This window comes from Uranotaenia lowii, chromosome 1 (genome assembly GCF_029784155.1).
Source record: "Uranotaenia lowii strain MFRU-FL chromosome 1, ASM2978415v1, whole genome shotgun sequence".
In the NCBI taxonomy this organism is placed as follows: domain Eukaryota; kingdom Metazoa; phylum Arthropoda; class Insecta; order Diptera; family Culicidae; genus Uranotaenia; species Uranotaenia lowii.
This window is the reverse complement of record NC_073691.1, coordinates 147,477,517-147,500,548: the sequence shown is the minus strand read 5'-3', so window position 1 is coordinate 147,500,548 and position 23,032 is coordinate 147,477,517. Positions and strand designations below refer to the sequence as shown.

The 23,032-nt window shown below is 34.0% G+C and overlaps 1 protein-coding gene across 1 annotated transcript in view; it reads left to right on the top strand.

Moving 5' to 3' along the window:
* LOC129738010 (cadherin-87A) overlaps positions 1 to 23,032 on the top strand; it is a 565,342-nt gene that overhangs the window by 144,811 nt on the left and 397,499 nt on the right. The window contains exon 2 of the mRNA XM_055729186.1: positions 13,937 to 13,972. Coding sequence (XP_055585161.1) covers positions 13,937 to 13,972 — 36 coding nt within the window. The remainder of the gene's footprint in view (positions 1 to 13,936; positions 13,973 to 23,032) is intronic.

The following is a 23,032-nucleotide window of genomic DNA, read 5'->3' as shown; positions in this document are numbered from 1 at the left end:
GAAATTCGAAAGTCAAACGTCGAAAATTGAAAGTGGAAAGTCAAAAGTTGAAAGTCGAGAATTGAAAATCGAAAGTCGAAAGTCGAAAATCGAAAGTCGAAAGCCTAAAGTCGAAAGTCAAAAGTCGAAAGTCTAAAATTGAAAGTCGACAGTCGAAAGTTCAAAATCGAATGTCAAAAGCCAAAAGTCAAAAGTCGAAAGTCGAAAGTCGAAAGTCGAAAGTCGAAAGTCGAAAGTCGAAAGTCGAAAGTCGAAAGTCGAAAGTCGAAAGTCGAAAGTCGAAAGTCGAAAGTCGAAAGTCAAAAGTCGAAAGTCTTAAATTGAAAGTCGAAAGTTCAAAATCGAATGTCAAAAGTCAAAAGTCAAAAGTCAAAAGTCAAAAGCCAAAAGTCAAAAGTCAAAAATCAAAAGTCAAAAGTCAAAAGTCAAAAGTCAAAAGTCAAAAGTCAAAAGTCAAAAGTCAAAAGCCAAAAGTCAAAAGCCAAAAGTCAAAAGTCAAAAGTCAAAAGTCACAAGTCAAAAGTCGAATATCGAAAGGCGAAAGTCAAAATTCGAAAGGAGAAAGTCGAAAGCCGAAATTTGAAAGTTAAAAGTCGAAAGTCGAAAGTCGAAAGTCGAAAGACGAAAGACGAATGTCGAAAGTCGAAAAGTCAAAAGTCAAAAGTCGAAAGTTGAAAGTCAAAAGTGAAGTAGAAAAACGGAACTCGACAGTTGAAAATCGAGGTTGAAATGTATAAAAATGAATTATTTCGATAATCGACTGTCAAAATGGGAATGTTGAAAGCCGAAAGCCCAAGGTCGAAAAAAGTTGATAAAATTGAAAGTCTTAAGTAGAAAAACTAATTTTGACAGTCAAAAGAGGGTCGTGAAAAAATCGTCAGTCAAAATTCAACCGCTGAAAGTCACAAGTCAAAAGTTGGAAGTCGAATTTTGCAGCTCGCAAATTAAAAAATGAAAGCCGTGTCCTCTGTCTTAAACAATATCAAAGTGGTGGGATTTTTTCTGAAATTATAATTTTTTTTTTATAATTTCCAAAAAATAGAAAAAATCTTCAGAATTTCTCCATTTACTCATTTACAAATTTTATCCCGTCTCCCGGAAATTACTCAAGTTGCGCTTAAAATCTAAATTCGTTTTTTTTTCAAAAATCGGTTATATTATGTTGCATTTCGTAGTTTTTCTTATGAAACCTCCCACGATTTGGAACTGGGAGAGGTCTTTCAGTGAAATTAAGAATTAGGTTGAGCCTTAGCTTGGTCTTGTACCAACTATCTAAATGTCTTTACATTAGAGTCAAAGCTATGAAAATTCATTTTCCTCAGCCACAAATAAGAAAATTTGTTTTCTTTTTGAAAACTTTGATGTTTTAGGTAAGATCGGAAGCTTCACAAATCAGATTGTTCTTGATTATTTGAAAAGAAGATTTCATCCATTGGTTTTCCAACATCTTAAGCCTTATCTAAGGTTTTCTTCACAAGTTTTTTTTTATTTTTTTTCTTTCTGCCCCAATCTTTCTATCGTTTTCATGCAAACCGATTTCCTCGATTGTAACAAACGACCGGCTGCAGCTGTTAATTGAATCTTTTTTGACGAACAAATAGTCAACTGTTGTTTCCGCTGCGTGAGAGTGTTTCAAACACGAAGCCGAGTAAACATCTGCTCCGATCGTCCGTTCGATGGTTGAGTTGAGAACCGGCTGTGTTTTTGAACCGGAAACAGTAACGACAAGCACGTCCACCTAATTTGGTTGTGCTGCATTTTGTCGAACAAAGTAAAGCGTAGCTTTGAATAGAGAACTGAGCCATGTTGGGTCTTTTAGAACGGGTTGGTTTTTCTTTATTCAAGCACTCTCCACATTTGATCCGGTATTTTGCAGGGAATTTGAATATTTCACCGCAGAATTTTGGACGGACGGAAACGTGAATATTAAACTTCATGTTTCTGTCTCACGACAAATGTTTCCTTCCTAACCTGGATTGGATCGGTACTCTTCCCAGAACGCATAATCGATGCTAATTCACTTAAAGCCTTTTTTTTTTGTTGTCTTTCATCAGACTTTTGTGAAGTAAGCCTCAAACCAGTAACCAGAATGTACAGATGAATTCCCCATGAATGAAACCACACAAAACTCAACAGCTTTGCCGGAGCTAAATCCATCATTGGATTTCGGTCTCTGGAGCCACACTTTTGCCAGGGCAGATTCATACGTGCAGAACAGCATCACGTTCTCGGTGGTAGCAAACGAACGACTGCAGAAAACCAACACCGACATGCAACAATGCAGCCTCAACTCTCAACCCTTTCCCCAACCCAGAATGCTGAACCGCAGTCAATCTTATCCGAAAGAATGTTCTACTGAATGGGTATAGGTATGTGCGAGTGAGTGGAAAAGTGTGTTGTACCTTACATACATGTCGATTCATATATGTATGAATGAGGGATGGGTCTTTTTTCTTCTTTTCTCTGTTCTGTGGAAAAAATCAACCTACTCTAATTGAAAGTTCGTGCAAGATCTGACCGGACCAGACCATTCCGCAACCGAAAACCTCTAGTCTCGGGCCATTTAACGAGAAACCTTCAGGCTGAAGCCACTTCTTTCGGAGGATGGCATCCAATGCGGATTGAATCGGGGAAGGTGTTCGTTCAATTGGCACGTAAATAGAAACGGTTGAAGTGGGGTTTCTGTTTGCGTGCTTACAACACTATCGAACGCATTGGTAACCCCCTATACTCAGCTCAACTTTGGTCTAGGATTTTATTTTTCCGAAGAGAAAAAAAGTGAAGAGGCCAAGGCGATTAATTTGTACTGTTTGGACACTAGCTTTTAATGTGCTCTTCTCTGAATGCTTGAAAACGCATCGCCAGTTTAAGTTACTTATCCTAATTCGGCGCATTATCTATTCGGCCGAAAAACTTTCGGTCAAATTATTGATTGCACCATTGCGCTATCTATATACATATGTATCTATATATGTACATAAAAATGGATTTCTGCTTGTCTGTCTGTCTATTCCCTATAGACTCAGAAACTATTGAGCCGATTTGCGTGAAACTTGGAAGGGGGGGGGTGTTGGAGGCCGGGGAAGGTTCCTATTATGGTTTGAGACCCTCCCTCGTAGGAAGGGGGGTGGGGGTCTCCCAAACAAATGACAAATTTTTATGAGTATTTTTTTTTAATTGAGCAGGGAAAAGCCCCCGGGAGTTGGTCACCTTTTAAGACCATTCTCCCGAAGGCATAAAACCTCCTCACTTTTATTCATATTTTTTCCATTTTTTCTTATTTTGATTGAAATCTTACACTATTTCGTTTCATCACAATTCTGTTATTTAATTTGTTGTTTGAGTGGTGGTGGTGGTTGGCGGCTTGTGGCGGAGATGGGTGGCGGTTTGTGGCGGAGGTGGCTGGTGGTAGTGGCTGGCGGAGAGGGAGAAAAAATATTGTATGGCGGCAATTAGTGGCAGTTACATTTCAAGTGATGTACTATGAATTTTCCGAGCCTCCAGTGAGAATAATCTCTGTTAAGGAGGCTCTGTTGGACTAATCTACTGCTGGTTCATCGATCTAGTTTGCCCTCGTTTTACGTTAGAAAGTTGGCTACATGGGTCTTAAGGTGAACTTTAACTTTGCGTTTGAAACTGGTTCTGTTACTTATGAGTTTCAAGTTTACTGGTAAACTGTTGTATTTCGTTTTCCCGAAATATTCTGGAGACCTTTTCATATTTTCGGTGTTAGCCCTACTTTGCAGTAGATTTTCTCTTGATCGTGTGGGAAACCTGTGATTTTGATGTTGAACTTATTGGTTGTGGTGAAAAAGCGGGTTGTGCAGCATGTTGTGAATCCGAACGACACTCTGAAGTTCCCTGAGTGCGGCTACCGGTAGGATTGACTCTGAGGCTTCTTGGAACAGGGTTTGCGTTGAGAAAAGTTTGGGTTTTTTATAAACTGCTTTGAGACATCGGTTTTGTATGGCCTGTAGTGGTTTTAAGACGCTTTTCCTAGCAGCTCCCCAGATGGAGACCATATATTGCAATTTCGATTGTACAAATGCATGGTACATACTTATGAGGTTTTTGGTGGGAATAAAACTGGATATCTTCCACATTATGCTGTTTATAGCACTAAGCTCTTTCCTCAAACGGTCTATATGGGTATCCCATTTGATCAGCTCGTCGAAGGTCAGCCCAAGATACTTAAAACTTTTGACTTTCTCAATCACTGTTTGACCAACTTGTAGTTGATAGGGAAAGTCGAGATGCCGGTTAGTTGATTTGAAAATGACATATTTGGTCTTTTCAAGGTTCAACGACAAAAGGTTTGCATCGAAGTAACTTTGAAGTGTATCCAGATCTTTCGACATTTGGGATATTATTACGCTTGCGTCAGAGTGTTCATATGACAACGAGGTATCATCGGCAAATAGTCTGGGTTTGCCATGTAAACGAAGTTTGTTCAAGTCGTTTACATATAAGATGAACAGAAGGGGACCCAAATTACTACCTTGAGGAACTCCAACAGGCAGGCGTCCTAAATCGCTTGTCGTTTGGTTAATTCGTACAAACTGTTTCCTATCTGCAAGATAGCTGGCAAATAAAGAATTCCCTGTACCCCTGATTCCAAGCGCATTCAGTTTTTTAAGCAGTATTGTGTGATCGATCGTGTCGAAGGCCTTCTTTAAATCCAGGAACAAAACTCCCATGAGTTTGCGGTTGTCAAGGGCGTTGTGAATATCGTTAACTAGTTCTGTAGCAGCTGTAAGAGTACTTGAACCTTCTCGGAAGCCGTATTGGTAGTTGTATAATAGATTGTACTGCTTGAGGAACTGAGAAACCCTAGCTGCTAAGAGTTGCTCTAAGATTTTACTGAAGACCGACAAGATCGATATAGGGCGATAGTTACTACAGATCGATTTCTTTCCTGCTTGGTAGATTGGAACGACGCGTGCGATTTCAAGGAATTCTGGAAATTCTCCTGTTCGTCGTTGAAAACGTCTCTGATCAACGGTGCTAAGATGTTATGATGAACTTTTACGAACTGCGCAGAAATTCCGCAGAAAATACGAGTTTTTCTTCTGATGTGAGGACTCCATCCAGTTCTAATTTTATTGTTTATTATATATGATTTGGTATGAGAGTGTATTTGGTTACGAAAAATGTTCCTTAAATGATTTGTTATTTGAATTTTCTGGATGATTTAATGTGCAAAAAATTCTTCTTCCATACAAATTTCCATAGAAAATTAAAACGCGTTGCGCTAACTCAGGAATTAACTAAATCATCTCAAATTTTACACTGATGCTTGGTGACCCAAGGCATCGAAAAAACTTATGGGAGCAAAAATTCATTTTTTGCAGCGGTTCAATGTGCATAAAGAAATCCTCCCAAAAAATTCAAATTTAAAATGCAAATCTTCGCTTAAGAATAATTTCAAAAGTTTAAAAAAGAATTTCAAATTTATAGTTTGAATAAGGATATAAATTCCAACTCAGCTTAAGAATAATTTCAAAAATTTGGATAAGAATATCAAATTAATGGTTTGAATAAGGACTTAATTGTTTAAGAGGCCGATTTCAAAATTCCAACTCAGATTATAATGAAAAATCCAGAATCCACCATTCAGAACTTTAATCACTTTCTAGAAAAAAAAGTTGTCAATAAAAACTTGATACAGTATTCAAGACGAAAATCGAAATAAAATTTCAGAATATTTATAAAGACTAAGAAAAAAATTCAATTTGTTCTCAGATTTGAAAAAAAATTAAAATAAGATTATCAATCAGTAGCAATTAACATCAAATTTGAGTTACATCAAAATAAAATTCGAAATATGTATCCAAATTTTAAATTTAATTTCAATTTTTAATCGGAACTTTAACTTGCAAATTTGGAAGCCCATGGCATCATACCAAACCCATTTTTATTGACCCCAAATCATAGAAATAATCGAGATATCTTTCTTATAGGGGAGATGAGGGCATAACGAGCACCCGAGGCATAATGAGCACTCCTTTTTTCTACATAAGTACGTATTTTCTTAAACAAATTTTCATGAGGACTTGTTTCGTACTACCTATAGTATTAATTTTTCACCAAAAAAGAAATATCCTTTTCATATTTACAGAAATATTAAATAATAACCAGCTAGGTTCTCAAGTGACGAAAATATTATAATTTTTGAGCACCACCAAATAAGCTTTTATGACCTTTAAATCATCTTGATCTGAAATGTGCGTACTGCAACATGATCTACACATTGTTTCTAAATTTTCAGCATCATGAAATTTTTGATTTTTCACTTTAATCAATTGTAAAACGCGTTTTTACTTTAATTTGTTCACTAGAGGCGTACAGAGCACTTTCAATGAAGGCATATTGAGCATTTTCTCTTGGAGAATCTAGCAGCGAATTCAACTCGATGAAGTCAACTGAATAATAGAGCTACAGCTTAACTTGTATCGTCTGACGATTTGGCCTATTGGTTAGATGTCGGAGAGGTAATCAGTAGACTCGAGTTCGATTCCTGTTCGAGGGGATTTTTTTTTGCACATACATGATTGATTTTTTTTATTGTTACATTATACGGCTAATAGCATCAAAGCATCATCCGTCAAACAAAACACCAGAAACATAATGTATGAACATGTGTTAATTCTTTGAATTCTACAAACAGACCTAGATTATTTTGTTTTTGCTTTGTTTGATGAATCTACGCCTCACCGTTTAGTGCAATCATGATCATAAATGATAAAAGAAGAAAAAAAATCACCTCCACCAGGAATCGAACTCGAGCCTACTGATTATCTCTCCGACATCTAACCAATATGCCAAATCGTCAGACGATACAAGTTGAGCTGTAGCTCTATTACTCAATTGACTTCATCGAGTCGAATTCGCTGCTAGATTCCCCGGCAGAAAATGCTCATTATGCCTTCATTAATGGTGCTCATACTGCCTCGGGGGGTTTCTCATTATGCCTCTACAGTGACTGGTTTTCAGCTTTCGGCAAATTTTTTTAAAATGCATCTTTAAACGTTTTTATCTACTTTTTCAAGTTTCATCCAATTAGACAATAGACTATTTGAGTGTCGGAACACGAAACAATGATGTAATTCACATATTACAGCTGTTCTCTATGGTTAAATAAGCATTTTCCTTAAGGTGCCCATTATGCCCTCATCTCCCCTATCGAAGTTTTATTTGAGAGTCTTTCAGCCACAAGCTGGTTCACCTCTGGCTTAAAACGAAGTTGTTGTCATAGACTGAGGTGAAGATGACAATTTTCGATTATATTTCGCAGGAGAAAGTTAGAGATAGAATTACTACAATTATTGTCTTACCCTTTGGCATTTCAACCTTCTTAAACATTATTTTCTGTAGGAAGCTCAAGTTCAAGATTGAATTACTGAAAATGTGAAGTCCCATCACAATTTTTCGTTCAATTTTCAAAAAAAAACTTTTTGATAAAAATAAACTGTTAACCAAATTCACTTCTGGTTTGAGACCCGGAAAAATCATAAAATCTCAATCGAGAAAATCGGGAATAATAACGGGAATTTGATACTTGCTGGACAACCTGGACATGAGACCAATGATGCCAACTGTTTTTCAAAAATTTTTGGAAGATTTTAAAAAAATGTCTGGAAAAGTTAGGATGGCGAACTTTATATAGGTGATGACCGTTTTTTTTTGGTCACCAGATCGCAATATTGCAGTCATGTCCTGCCATTTTTCAACGAAAATTTTGTCTGTTTTGTCTAACAATTCATGCCGAAACTCAAAAGTCTGGAAATATTTGGAAGAAATGACAAAATTCTACAAGTCTGGAAACCTGAAAATATGTCTGGCAAAAGTCCGAAAAGTCTGAAAGATCCAGACAAAATCTGGAAGGTTGACATCACTGCATGAGACTTTCAGCCTGAGATAAAAGACACGAAACCTGAAACTTGAGACCAGCGTTGCCGTATCTATAGATTTTTCCGTAGATATTTGGATTTTAAAAACTTCGACGCATCTACGGATCGATGCTCAAAATCTACGATTTAATATTCGAAATCTACGGTTTTTCTGCATTTCCTACGGATTATCGAAAAAATAAAAAAATTCTACCTGACGACCAAAATAAACAGTAGGGGAGAGTGGGGATACTTGATCCCCTTTTCTTATTTCCACCATATCTTTTTGGAAAAATTTAGCAACTCGCCGTCTTTGACATTTTCTGACAGCTTGTAACTTCAAGTTTCTATGCTCCAAAAATTAGAACGATACTTGAACCCGTTGATGAACTAGAAGCATTTTCGTGGAAGTAAAAAAATTGCGATTTTTCTGAAGTTAGGGCAGACTTGATCCCCTGTTGAAGGAGACTTGATCTTTTATTCAGGAAGCCCTAATCCTTGTATAAAAATCAAACAAAACCCCAAGATAGAATGTTGATTGACTATTTTGGTCATGTTTGTTCTCATTTCACAAGTTATAGCAGACATAAGAAGAAAATTCTATAACTTTGTCTCAACGCTAATAACATTGCATACTTAAAGGCGCTATTTTTTATAATTAAGAGAAAATTAATTATTTTTGCTCTTTTCTTCAGACAATTGTTTGATAAATATTAGTTTTTGGATAAATATTAGTTATTTAATAATCTGCAATCATAACGATCAATTCAGAAGAAGAATATGCCGTTTGGAAGGGGGATCAATTGTACCCAACTCTAAGGGATCAATTGTACCCATAATCAACATTTAAGAAAACTTTTTCTGAAAAAAGTTGAGAGTTTTCCATTACTTTGAAAATATGGCATTATGAAGTTCATTTTATGCTCGAACGATTGATATATTGGAACAAATATTTTTTTCATAATTTTCCCATGTAAGGAACATTTTAAAGTGATGAAAAAAGATCTTCAAGTTACATTTTGTGAAATTTTTCAAACAAAGTTCAATTACTCAAACAATTATTTTGTTAAAAAATTTTAAACTACAAGCATTGTTATTTTGCTCATTTTGGCACATTTTTCTAGAACATTTGATCTTTGTAAGACATTCCAGTTTCGAGATATAGCTAAGGAATCAAGTATCCCCAGGGATCAAGTATCCTCATTCTCCCCTACATTTTTTGCAATTTCGTCAAACCTACGGATTTGAACGGTTTGCAATCTGACAAGGCTGCCTTCAACCAAGGTTGTGGAAAAAAATAATCTAGGTTTTTATGGGATAAAAATCTTATTTTCTGTGATTTTACCCATAAATTCTGTGATGGTTTTCTGTGGTGAAAAAAGCATTCATTTCATTGAAAGCCATGAGAAATTGTGCCTCTTTTACGTGTTACTTGAATTTTGAAAAAATAATAAACAATATGAATCTTATCATTAATTTCGAATACAAAGTTAGAAATCTGAAATTTATGTTGTAAAATTCATGAATCTATGAAATCTGTGAATATAATCAAAATTCTGTGTTTAGTGACCACGATTTTGTGATTAAATTCTGCTCAAAATTCTGAGAAATAATAGATTTTTTTTTGTGATTTCGGCAATCTTGCACATGAAAGAGGGGAAATGATAAGATATGAACAACGGGACTTCAAGTCTTGGTTATCGCCAAAACAAGACAGTGGGCATTGGTGTGCTTTGAAATGTCTGTCCCAAATGAAATGAATGTTAAGTAATATTTTCATTTCGATAGTGTTTTATGCCATACATTTAGATATTCGTACCCTAACCCATTAGACTGAGTCGATTTGGGGTAACTTTTGAATTTTTCCAAACCATGGGGTCTAAAAAGCTTCGTTTTGATTCAAAAACCATTCATGATTTTTCACAGAACTTTCGAGTAACTTTTACATGGGTAAATTTGAAATTTAAGGTTTGTATGGGAATATTTGTACTAAAAATCAACATCAATTTTGATTCTTATTTGAAATGGCCTGCAAATGATTTTTGTGCCAATATATAAATTCTTTTTACAAAATTTTCTGTTGAACAACTTTGTCGTAGACCGTAACTTCGTCTTTTTGAAAAAAAAAAAAAGTTATAAGGTGTTGAAAAAGGGCATATCTTTTTGCATTGAAAAATAATAAATTTAATTGACATCACTTCTGAGTGCTTAGCGAAGTATTGCATGACAACTATTTATGCAATACTACGGGAGGCACCAGAAGTGATGTCAATTTAATTTATTGTTTTTGAACGCCAAAGTACATATCCCTGTTAAACAACTAATAACTTTTGCGTAGTAAGATTCGAATTTAAGGCCTCCGACAAAGTTGTTCAATGGAAATTTTCTTTAGAAAACTTATAAATTGGCACAAAAACCATAAGCAGGTTCTATTTCAAAAAAGAAAATAAAAATATGTTTAATTTTCAATACAAAATATTCTATTTTCCCATACAAACCTAAAAGTTCAAATTTACTCATGTCAACGTTACTTGAAAAATCTGCAAAAAATCATAGAAGAGCTTTGAATCCAAAAGAAGCTTTTAAGAATCCAGGGATTGAGAAATTAAAAAATGACCCCAAATCGACTCAGTCTACTAACCATGCAAAAAACGCTTTAGCTTTTTTCCATAGGGGAAAGTCGGGTAAAACGGACACTTTCAATATTTCAAAAATGACTATTTTTGACAAAAATCTTATGATGGGAATATGCCTATGGGAATCAACTCTTTCGAGATCCTTTGTTTATTTACAAAAAGCAAGGTTCATAAATTCATAATTGATAATGTACTTGTACAGTAATTTTTCTGGCAATATCTACCTTTTCGACGCATTGTCCGTTTTACCCGACCATTTTTTAAAAAGTTTAATTTGCAAGCGTGTTTAAGATTGCTATAAAACAGTTTTGCTGAAGGAAACTTACTAATGCCAATGATAAATGCGATTGCAATCATCCTAAGCTGCCCATCTGCAGGAAAACTGCGGCGAAAAAAGCAATATTTAATTTTCTATTGCGATTCTACCTTAGGGTATCCGTCGTACTTTCTTCTACACTTAATGATTCTATGCTGTATTAAATCATCATATTACGACACTCGTTTTCGATTCTGAAGGTCAACTACTTTTTTTTTTTCATAAAAGCTACGCTAACCTAATTTGCAAACTCAGCATTTTTGAAAATTTGAATAGGGGGAAGTGTTCCTAAATGCGCATGTTGGGTAATATGCGCATACAGCCGATTGACGATATGGCTGGAGATTCATCATATCTAATCAGTGCAGTTTGAGGGCAATACGCTTTTAACAAATGGCATGAAAAAATTAAATTGTTATATAAAGTCGAAAAAAATTAAAAATTCGAACAAGATTTTTGTCTGTTTTATTAGAATATATTGAACTTTAATTATCGTGCGTACAGATTTTGGGAACAAAAACTTTGATAGTTTTTCTTTCTTATTCATCTGGAAATCGGAAATTCAACAAATTAACGCTTTTGGCAAAGTTGAAAATGATAAGATATTGGAATAAGAGAAAGGTTCTGAATGCCCATATCAAGGCAGGTTAAATGCCTATATCAAGAAAAATAGACTAGTTTTATAATTTTTTTACTTTTTATCATTTAAACATTAAATCTACGTCCAAATCACGATCTTACAGCGAAAAAATAAGAACTTCCTACTGATCCGATAAAAATACGATATGAACAAAATATTACCATGAAATATGACCATATGGCATACTTAACTATGTTCCATGCAAAAGAACTAGTGATGTAAAAAATTTCACTGAAATTTCAGCCTTGACGTATGCTTAACATCCGTTTCTACCATTTTCAATTAAATAATATCAAAATATCGCAACTGTTAATGAAATATAGCTAAAAACATAAATTTGCGCATTTAGCCCGCCAGTTTCGGAAATCGGCTATTTTGACTTCTTTTATTATAAAATTATTTTCACAAAAACTGTAAGAGATTTTAACAGAAAAATTGCTCTAACGTATATAAAACAGATGCCCGCTCATGCGTATATAGTTTTCAGACTCCTATCTATTGGAATATGGGAGAAAATGAGTGTTTTCCTTAATATGCGCATATAGCCCGCCTCTCCCCTATTGCCTTGCACTTCGGTTTTCGATTCCACCCTTAGCTTTACTATCTAAATTCAATAAACCCAACACCATTGTTGTCATATATTGATATGAATGTTCCACCCGGCATAACTTTACATTTTAATTTCTTCGAAAGTGATTTTTCAAATTGATTCTTAATGATGCAACAATCTTTTCCTAGTACCCAATAATACCTTCAGAAGGGTGGTCTCCAATTTTTCCAATAAACCTGCTTTTGCAATAAAAATTAATGGAAAAGAGCTTTGCTCCAAATCCTATCATCTAAGCCGTTCCAAACACCTGTTCAAATCTTCTTCCCAGGGACGATCGGAAAAAGATAGACCGAAAAATTTGTGTGCTCCCATTCTCATCGACAATCTATAACAGAGAACGTTTCAGTTAATAAAAATCCTTGCTGTTGCCATAAAACCGTTTTAGGGAGGAGTAAATCAGTATATGAAAGTGGGTCCGCTTTGTATCGCAAAAGTGTGTGGAATATGAGAAGCATGGGATCGGAATTTCCCAGACAGCTTCCGACAGCTCGGTTTCCGGTGGAATATTATTTTCCAATCCTTTTTTTTATTTTGGTGCTTCGACATGTTGTACTTTCGGTTATTTTTTTCAATTTCCCCGCACCCTTCCCAGTAGGAATTTTCTTCTATTTGAAAGTGTGCGTGGCTCCTGTGCCATGACTACTAATATGCTTTCATCGGGTGTCGGTTTTTCTTATTTGGAAGACAGGAAAGTGCTGCCCGGAATCTTCATTTCCAGAATTTCCATGGTCTTCCCCTTCTTTTCGGTCTCAAGCGGGAGTTTTCCGGACCGTGTTACTCGATCACGTGGCTGGCTGCCGGGACCTTGAAAGAAAATTGAAAATTCATAAAATTACATTTATTTGACGGTAATAGTGGCAGCAGCGAGGCTTAACGGTTCTATTATTTTTTTTTTGGTTTCTTTCGTAACTAGATTTTGTACCCGGTTGTAACCTTTTCATCGAAGCGAATGATATGGTAGTACTAGGAAATGTCTTACGGTTATTGTGAGACATTAATGCAACGGAAACAGGAGGGTGTTAAAAGGTCAAGGTTGGAGTCAAATTGGCAGTTGACATCCGCACGAACATGTTTCTTCATCAATAAATTTCATGTTAAAAGCTTAATTTCGATTTTCCATAAAAAAAAAGAATTTTTTTTAGATGAACCCTGACGCTGGAAAAATTTTCAAGTCGTCGAAGGGTCTTGTTTGGTCTAGTTATTTCAGAAGCACTTTCCATACATTGCATATTGGTATTCATATTACTGTTATCGAACCTGATCCCTTGGTTCAGTTCCAAACAACCTGCGGTACGGATCCAAAATGGCTAGAATCCCACGTATAACCAGTTCTTTTAAAATCTAGGGTTGTGAAGGGAACAGAAGAAAGCAACGAACCTTTGCTCGGCAAAAAAATTCACTCTCCAATAATCAAACAGGAGTGCGGAAAATGAGCGCCATTGTGTACGTGTTTATCGAAGAAAATCGTAGAACAACCGAGAAAAAAATTGAAAAAAATAAATGGAAAGCATCTTTCTATGTGCTCCATTCGAAAAGGGGAAAGACAACCCAGTTGGTACTTTACTAGAAGCTTGGTCTGTTGTTTTTGGTTTCATTCTTTTGTTTTTTCTTCCCATGTCAGTAGAAAATCGGTGAGAATCCGACGCTGAAATTGTCTTCGGGCAACAAATGTACTTGGTAATCATCCCCCCTTTCTGGGGAGGGTTTTCTAGGAGGAAAGGGGAGATGATACAGGACACAGCAAATTACTGAACAGAAGTCTTCCTTCTTGGCCACACTTGTATCTTTCCTTAGATGCACATTCTGGAGATGAAGTACATTTATTGGAATTTTTGTCTTTTTCAGGTTGGTGTTCGAGTAGAACGAAGTGAAAACAACCACGTGAGTATTTTGTAAAAATATGCTACATTTTGTAGGAAGATCAAAGCTCTATAAGATTTTTCAACTGCGTTTCTGAAAACTGCATTTATTTTAAATTTCGATTAATATTTTTATATTTAAAGTCTAGCCCGATTAAGACCTCAAACTTAAAAACTAGATTGAATTTAATGTTGATGTTCATTTCTTTACAATTCTCAAAAACTTTTCAAAACTTCATTTTTTTAACTAAGATATTTTTTATCGAAATTTCGAACAATAACTATCACAATTACATTTCACCAAGAAAGCCTCACTTTGTCAGCACGTTAACCAATCGAAAATTCCTGTAAAATTTTCTGTTGACTTCTATTCAATCTTTTTCGGAAAAATTTTCGGTAGAATTGCTCAAAAGAAGCAAACAATTTCAAAACCTTTCTGATTAAAAGTCAAAATTGTAGAGTCGGAAACCAAATGCTAAACTCAAAAGTCAAATTTAGAAACCCGAACGTCAAAGTCGAGAATCCAGAGTGAAATGTCGGAAGCCAGGAGTGGACAACAGAAAAAATGAAAAAAAATTGCTCGATTATCAAATTAGTCTGATTAAATCACCGACCGGTAACAAATTTTGTTTCTTGAAAATGATCATCGTAAAAACTTGTTTTAAGACCTTAAGAAAGTTTTTCATTTAAAAGGTTTGAAAATTTCATCAACTGAGCATGTCTTATACATAAAACAATAGTTTTGTTGATTTTATTTGATTTCCGCATGTATTTTTATCTTAAACGATTACAATTCTTTTCAAAAACTGTTCAGTATTTTGTCGAAAAGTAAAAAAAAATGCTACAGCGAGTTTCTATTTGCCTCACCTATAGGTCAAAAGGTGAATATTCAGAACAGACAAATTTCGCGCCAACTCGACATACATTGTTTTTTTTTAAGCCGCTATTACCTGAACTTACCTAGTAAAGCAACTTGGCATACTTAGTTTTTTGCAAAAAATTTCTAGACTATCATTTGAAAAGGGTCAAACTTTTCATGCAAAAATGTTATAAACATGTTTTCCTCGAAAATGACAATTCTTCCACGATTGTGGTTCATCGGAGAGTGGTGTAAAAATAATTGAATTTTTAGAAACAAATAATTACAAAAAAATTTAAAATCATGCACTGAGAAAAATGTATTATAAAAAACTCAAAGTCAATTTCCCAAAAAATGCCAGCTCAGAAATTGATTAATTTTTGTTTTAAGCAGGGTAATAATAAAAGCTTTCATACATTACAGCATAACATAGTTAAGAAAATGAAATTTTTCTTACAAAAACTATTACATGTGTTTTTTTTAAATCCTGTAATTTATTTTTTCAGTGTAGATCTCCAACCTCAAATTCAAAAACTGCTTCGTTGAATTGACTGCACTGATTTTGAAGAAGTAAAAGCTTCGATTGTAATATTTGATAGTTGAAGTTAGTGGAAATCCTACACTGAAAAAAATGTAAATAAGAAACTTGAAGTCGATTTAAAAAAAATCCATCTCAAAATTCGATGATTTTTTTTTGTGGTGGGGAATTATGTGATCTACAACGCTTCTGAACATCGCATACTGAGCACTTTTAAGGTAAATTTTTTTTCTCTTTATGTTTTTTTTATGAAAATCAAATTTTTTTGGTGTAAAATGATAAAACTTAATTAGAAGCAGATCATTATAGAAATGAAAATGTTTAGCTCTTAAATTACAATTCCTTCACAAATGTGTCTACAAGGTAGTTTAAGAAATGTTATTAAATTTTTTGATATTGACAAAAACCATTTTAAAACTCTACACTGAGAAAATAGCATTTAAAAACTTAAACTCAGTTCCCCAAAAAATGCCATCTTAGAATTTGATTTTTTTTTTCTTTGCCGGGTAATAATTAGGCCTACAAATCGTCCAAACATTGCAACCTGTGCATAGCTTAGGGAAAAAAAGTTTTTCTTACAACTTTTTTTAATGATTTTTTGTTGAAAATCCTGTACTTTATTTTTTCAGTGTAGATCTCCAATTTTTGACCTCCAATTGTCTGTAGTGATTTTGAAGAAGTAAGAGCTTCGGTTGTAAATATTGATAGTAAAAAACGTAGAAATCCTACACTGAAAAATGCATATTAAAAACTTGAATCGATTTTAAAAAAATTCCTTCTAAAAATTCAATGAATTTTTTGTGGTGAGGAATAATGTAATCTATCTGAACATCGCAAAGTGCGCACTTTCAAGGTAAAAAATTTTTCTTTTTACGTTTTTTTTTATGAAAAACGTAAAACAAATTTTTTGGGTGTAAAATGATAAAACTTAATTAGAAGCAGATCATTAAAGTAATGATAATTTTTAGCTCTTGAATTACAATTCCTGCACAAATGTGGTGTACAAGGGAGTTTTAAAAATGTAATTAAATTTTAAGAAAAAAAATATATTGACAAAACATATTTTAAAACTTAACACTGAGAGAAATGCATTTTAAAAACTTGAACTCAATTTCCCAAACTAATGCCATCTTAGAATTTGATTTCTTTTTTCTTTGCTGGGTAATAATAAGACCTACAAATCGTCCAAACATTGCAACTTGTGCATAGTTTGGGGAAACAAGTTTTTCTTACAAATTTTTTTTCATGATTTTTGTTGAAAATCCTGTACTTTATTTTTTCAGTGTAGATCTTCAACCTTAAATTAAAAAACTGCATCGTTGAATTGACTGTACTGATTTTGAAGAAGTTAAAGCTTCGATTGTAATAATTGATGGTCAAAGAAAATGGAAATCCTTCACTGATAAAAAAATGCAAACTAAAAACTTTAAGTTGATTTAAAAAAAATAAATCTCAGAATTTGTTTGTTTTTTTTTTTTGTGGTGGGGAATAGTGTAGTCTGAAACTATTCTGAACATTGTGAGAAAAAATTTTTTTACCTCAAGAGTGCTCTTGAGGTTAAAAAAATTTTCTCACAAAATTCTTTTTATTTGTTTTTTCTTCTGAAAAACGAAAAACTAATGTTTTGGGTGTAAAATGATAAAACTTATTTAGAAGCAGACCATTTTGGTAGTCCATTGACTCTGACATTTTTTTTGGGAAATTGAGTTTTAGTTTTTAAAATGCATTTTTCTCAGTGTAGGTTTTAAAAAATTTGTCATTTTTTTTCCTAAAAATTCAATCATTTTTGCAAAACTCTCTCATGAACCACATTTGTGTAGGAGTGTAATTTTCGAGCTAAAAATATTTATAAAATTTTTGCTTGAAAAGTTTAACCTATTTCAAACGTTAGTCTAGATTAAATTTGGAAAAAAACGTATACCGAGTTGCTTCACTGCGTAAGACTTTTATGCCCACAGAGTTTCATTGAATTCTTAGAGGGTCATGACGAACGTCAGAATTCTTAAAACGAAAGCCAACAGTTAAAAAAATATGAAAATTTTTAGCCCTTAAACTACAATTCCTTCATAAATGTGGTCTACAAGAGAATTTTAGAAATGTAATTTAATTTTAAGGAAAAATATTGTCTAAACATATACCTGTTACATGTCTACACTGAGAAAAATGCATTTTAAAAACTTAAGGCATTCATTTGATCGATAGAGCGATTGACTTGGCCCAATTAAAATGACCAGATGTTTTGAGTTCACTTGAAAATTTAACTTTCAATAATGAATTTAATAATAAAATAAAAAAAAACCTATACATGCATTCACTTTATTTTCAAGCTTGATCAATTTAGAAGATATGGAAATGACCCTTAATTTTTTAATTTATTTTTTTCTCTTAAATATGCATATCTTAGAAATGTGGTCAACAACTTTTGCAAACATCGCAAAGTGAGCAAAACAGTTTTTCTCACAAAAACCTTTTTTTTTGTTTTTTTTTATGAAAAATGAAAAACAAATGTTGTGGTTGTATGATGATAAAACTAAATTAGAAGCAGATCATCTAGTAATCCATTGACTCTGACATTTTTTGGGAAATTGAGGTGTAGTTTTTAAAATGCATTTTTTTCAGTGAGGGATTTCAAATTTTTTGTCAATATTTTTTCTAAAAATTCAATCATTTTTCCCAAACTCTCTCATGAACCACATTTGTGTAGGAATTGTAATATTTTGAGCCTGAATTTTTGCCTGCAGAATTTGGCCCTTCTCAAATGTTAGTCTGGATAATTTTTGGAAAAAAAAGTATGCCAATTTGCTTTAATAGGTAAAATCTTTATGCCCACTAAGTCTCATTGAATTCTGAGAGGGTCATGCCAACTTCGTGTCGATTTGGTGTGAAATCCGTCAATATGGAAGTCAGATGACGAACGTCAACCTCAAAAACAAAGGTCAAAAGTAAAAAATCGACAGTGTTCAGTCGAATGTCTAAAGTTAAAATTGACATGTCGAGCTTCAAAGATAAAAGTTTATGGTCGAAAGATAAAAGAATTGAGAGTTCAAAGTCGATAGTCGAAAGTCTTAAGACGGAAGTAATCATTCTTAATTTTCAAAAGTCGACAACCACATATCGATTATCGTCAGAGTTGGAGGTCGAAAGTCGAATGTCGAAAATAGAATGTTGAAAGTCGGAAGGCGGAAAAAGAATGTCAAACGTCAAAAGTCGAAAATCCAGAGTTGAATGCCCAATCGAAAGTCGAAAATGGAAAGACAAAAATCGAAAGTCAAAAATCGAAAGTCAAAAATCGTTAATCAGAAATCGAAAGAAGAAAGTATAAAACATTGGCAAGCGTATATCGTTCTTCTTAATTCGGAGTACAGAGTTATCCACCTTGAGATTGGAAAACTTTCTAGATAAGAGTACGAGGTGAATAAATCCTGAGTTCTATGTTTAATCGAAAGTCGAAAGTCAAAAATGAGCTTGAGCTTGAGCTTGAGCTTAGATAAACCGTACATTTCAGTAGTTGCTACTCCGTGATTGACAAGAACCATCAAAATTGCACATAGATCCAAATAAATGGGGCTTGGGATTAGCTTACCATTTTCTGTGTGCACGTTTCGAAGGTTCCTTATCTTATATGGTCAATAACGGCGCCGGCCACGTCCTTACGGTTCATCGGGGAAAGGAAAGGATTGTTAGTTCGACTTCCGTTGCTACTAGAGACCGAATACACCTCTAAATCTCCACGGTCGTCACAGGAAGGAGGGTTTGTTAGTGGGAAAGGTAAATAAGATCTGGATTCCCTTTGGGAAGGGATGTGATCAAAGCAAAGTTAAAAATCGTCGCGTCGCACACTATCGAGTACATCGCGTTTTCATACGTCCTAACTAACAATGTACTTAGCACCGGCGTAACTCACCGAATTTTACCGCGCGCTTAAGACGAGAAAAGCAAAGCGTCCTAACGTGGCACTTTCATACACGTATAATGCACTTGGCAACGATGCAACGAATTTTATCACTCACGAAATCAATTTCAACACTTATGAAGCATAAATTATTTTCAACTGATTTCAAAGCAAAAAAGCTGTATATTTGTTTATAACTACTTTGAATGAGATTTATTGTGACACTCAACTATGTCATTCTCTCGTTTCATTTTGATGCTTCTTGATCGAGGTATTGTTTAATGGTGCACTTTTCCATCTTTACGACATCAGAGTCTTTTTTTTTTCAACAGATATAGTTCACTGTTTTATTGTAACTATATATTCTATTGCATTGTGAATATTTAAAAAAATAAATAAATAAACATAAACCGTTACTGTTTCCGATTTTTTAAAGATTATTTTACACTTGGTTTTTGCAAAGTAAATGCTTTCTTATCTCATCATTAGTATCTTCAAACTATTAAAACTATTTTTAAAACAGAACAAAAACAATTGAGAAGTTTCAATATTTTTTCGAATTGTGAAACGAGATTGTGTATTGAACATTTTGAAATATGAGATGAAGAGATCTTGTTATCGAGTAGATTCTTTCCAATTAGAATTACGAACAAAATTTTCTTAAAGTGACATCTGTAACGCTTCAATCGAAAAACTTAAAGCTCTCTAACGCCCTCTTCATTCGATTTCTAATTTTTGAATTCAAATGACAACACTTCGTCAAAAAACTTGATAAAGAAAAGTTTGCTTTTAAATATTTAACAAGTCTTAACAGATCCTAAATTTTGAAAAATAAACATGCTCTTTGAGAAGAATAAAACTTCCTCGCTTTAAATTGGGTAATGCATCTACATCTTTCAAATAAACCTATGGAATCAGTCAGCAACTGAACCTTTTCGCGTTAAAAAAAAGGAAGAAATACACCTAGAGCTCGTCACTAGATGCCGACACAACATACTTACTAAATATACCAGAAGATGGCAGCGTAATGTAGGTTGGGACTTTTCTACATTAGCGCCATCTCTTCTTCGGATCGAGTAAGCTGTAGCAAACCTCTTCATAATGGCGTCATCATAATTCCCAAGATGGCAAACAACAAAACAAATTTGCATCTTATTCGCTTTGGCATGAAAAAAACTTCAGAACTCCGTGCTTCACGCACGCACCAGCACTTCGCACATAACTTAAACAGAAACACTACTCCAAAACTCGTTTACAACACTTATAATTTCACTGCCGAATCTCTTCACATTTGATTCACTTCCATTATATACAGTAGCTTTGTTCAATCCCCCGAAAGTCGAAAGTCAAAAATGGAAAGACAAAAGTCGAAAGTCAAAAATTGTTAATAAGGCATTTCCTCACTTGTCAAACGAACAGCTGATTTCGCATGTTTACAATTTTCGGCACCTGGTGGTAGGGTAAAAATAACAACAACACTACGCATGTTCAATGGCCTGATAGTAACGAAACCAAATTGGTGGTGCAATAGTAATGGTTTTGCTAAATTTTTAATTTTTTAAACTACCTAAAATTAAATGATTGTAGACATGAAATACTTTGAAGGTAATATTGATGTTATGTAATGTTGATTTGAAAAAATAAATTCTTTTGCCGAAATAATTGAACAGTGATAATCTCCCAAGTTCAAAATGGCGACCAGTAGGTGTTTACATTTTTCAAAACAAAAACAAAAAGCTACCCTACCACCATCTGTCTCAGGAAATACTCTATCAGACATCGAATGAGGATAGTATAAAACAAAAAATTTGAAAGTCGACATTCGAAAGTCGTCGATTATCGATGGTTCAAATCGGAAGTCAAACGTTCAAAATCAAAAGTCTAGTTTCAACGTCGAAAGTTCAAAGTTGAAAATCCGAGGTCGAATATGGGACTTTTTTCTTGTCATTTTTTTTCACTTTATCATTAAGCCGTTATTTTTCCATAAGTCGTCGAAATTGTAAGTTTAAATTCAGTTGTCTCAAGCCGATAGTTGAAAGTCTGAAATTCCAAGTCGAAAACAAATTTAGAAAGTCGATAGTCGAATTCATAAGTCCGAATCCGAGAGTCAATTGTCATATGTCGAAAATCGAGAATCCAGAATGGAAAGTCGAAAGTCAAAAATCGTAAGTCGAAAGTCAAAAATCGTAAGTCGAAAGTCAAAAATACAAATTGAAAGATAAAAGTCGATAGTCGAAAGTTGAAACCGAAAGTCGGATGTCACAATTCGTTAATTTTTTAAACCTTGGGGTCTAAAAAGCTTCGTTTTAGGTCAAAACTCATCCATGATTTTTTTTCAGAATGTTTTAGTAACGTTCACATGAGTAAATTTGATCTTTTAGGCTTGTATAGGAAAATTAAACATTTTGTACTGAAAAATGAACATCATTTTTGTTTTTTCTGTGGAGCCAAGCTAGCTTATGATTTTTGTGCTAATTTATAAACTTCCAAGGGATTTTTTTTTGCTGAACAACTTTGTAGAAGATTTTAACATTGTATTTTAGAAGGCAAAAAAGTTATAAGCTGTTTAACAGGGGCATGTCTTTTGGAATTGATAATCAATAAATTCAATTGACATCCCTGCTGGGTGCTTATCGAGGAATTGCATGACAACATTTCATGCAATAATTTTTTGCGAGGCCAAGCAGTGATGTCAATTGAATTTATTGATTATCAATGCCAAAAGACATACCCCTGTTAAACAGCTGATAACTTTTTTTAACCTAATAAGATATAATATTAAGGTCTTTAACAAAACTGTTCAGCGAAAAACTTTCTTTGGAAATTTTGTAAATTGTCATAAAAACCGTAAGCAGGCTCGGATCCACAGAAGAAACAAAATGTTGTTGGTTTTTCAGTACAAAATATTCAATTTTCCCATAAAAACCTAAAAGATCAAATTTACTCATGTGTACGATACCTAAAAATTCTGCAAAAAAAACATGGATGAGTTTTGAACCAAGACAAAGCTTTTTAGACCCCAGGGTTTGAGAAAATAAAAAATGACCCTAAATGAAAAACCTAACTCAGTTGAAGGTTGAAAGTCAAATTTCGAGAGTCAAAAGTCAAAATTCGACAGCTGAAAGCCTTATTTTGTATTCGGAAACCGAATTTTCGGTACAATAATTTTAAAGTAGTCCTTATTTCTAGCATAGCTCCTTCTCATCCCAGCTATACCATATGGTTTCATACTTATTAGCACAGAGTTTTGACATTGGTGTGATAAACAATGTTGCCAAATTTGTAAAATTTAGCTTTATTAGGTCGGCTCAAATAGTCGATTTTTGAGAAGGTATGAAAAATTGGGTTTGTTTTGTGTTTGAATTTTGCGAGAAAAATAAATAGAACGAAAAATATACAAAACTAAAATAATTAAAAAATTGTGACCAACTATAACTTTTGTCGAATTAATCCGACCCAGTTGGTTTGAGCTGCTATAAATCACAGCCGGAAAGTACGCAAAAAACAAACAAAAATAACTGGAACCATCAGCGGTAGCTCCAAGAACCAATCGGTATTTATTCTGGGTCACAAAGCAAATAATTTCCTTCGAATGCAGAACTTGGTTATTCTTCGCAATTGGTCCCAGAAATTTTCCAACCAACCTTCAGCTTTTCTCCATCTCTTCGGTACCGTACATATAGAAATTGGAACGTGAACGCACATCTGCATTCTGAGACTTTCCTCTAGTAGCTTCATTCAGAAACACGATTGAATGTTTCTGTGTTGTGTCGAGACGGTAAAATGCTCTGAA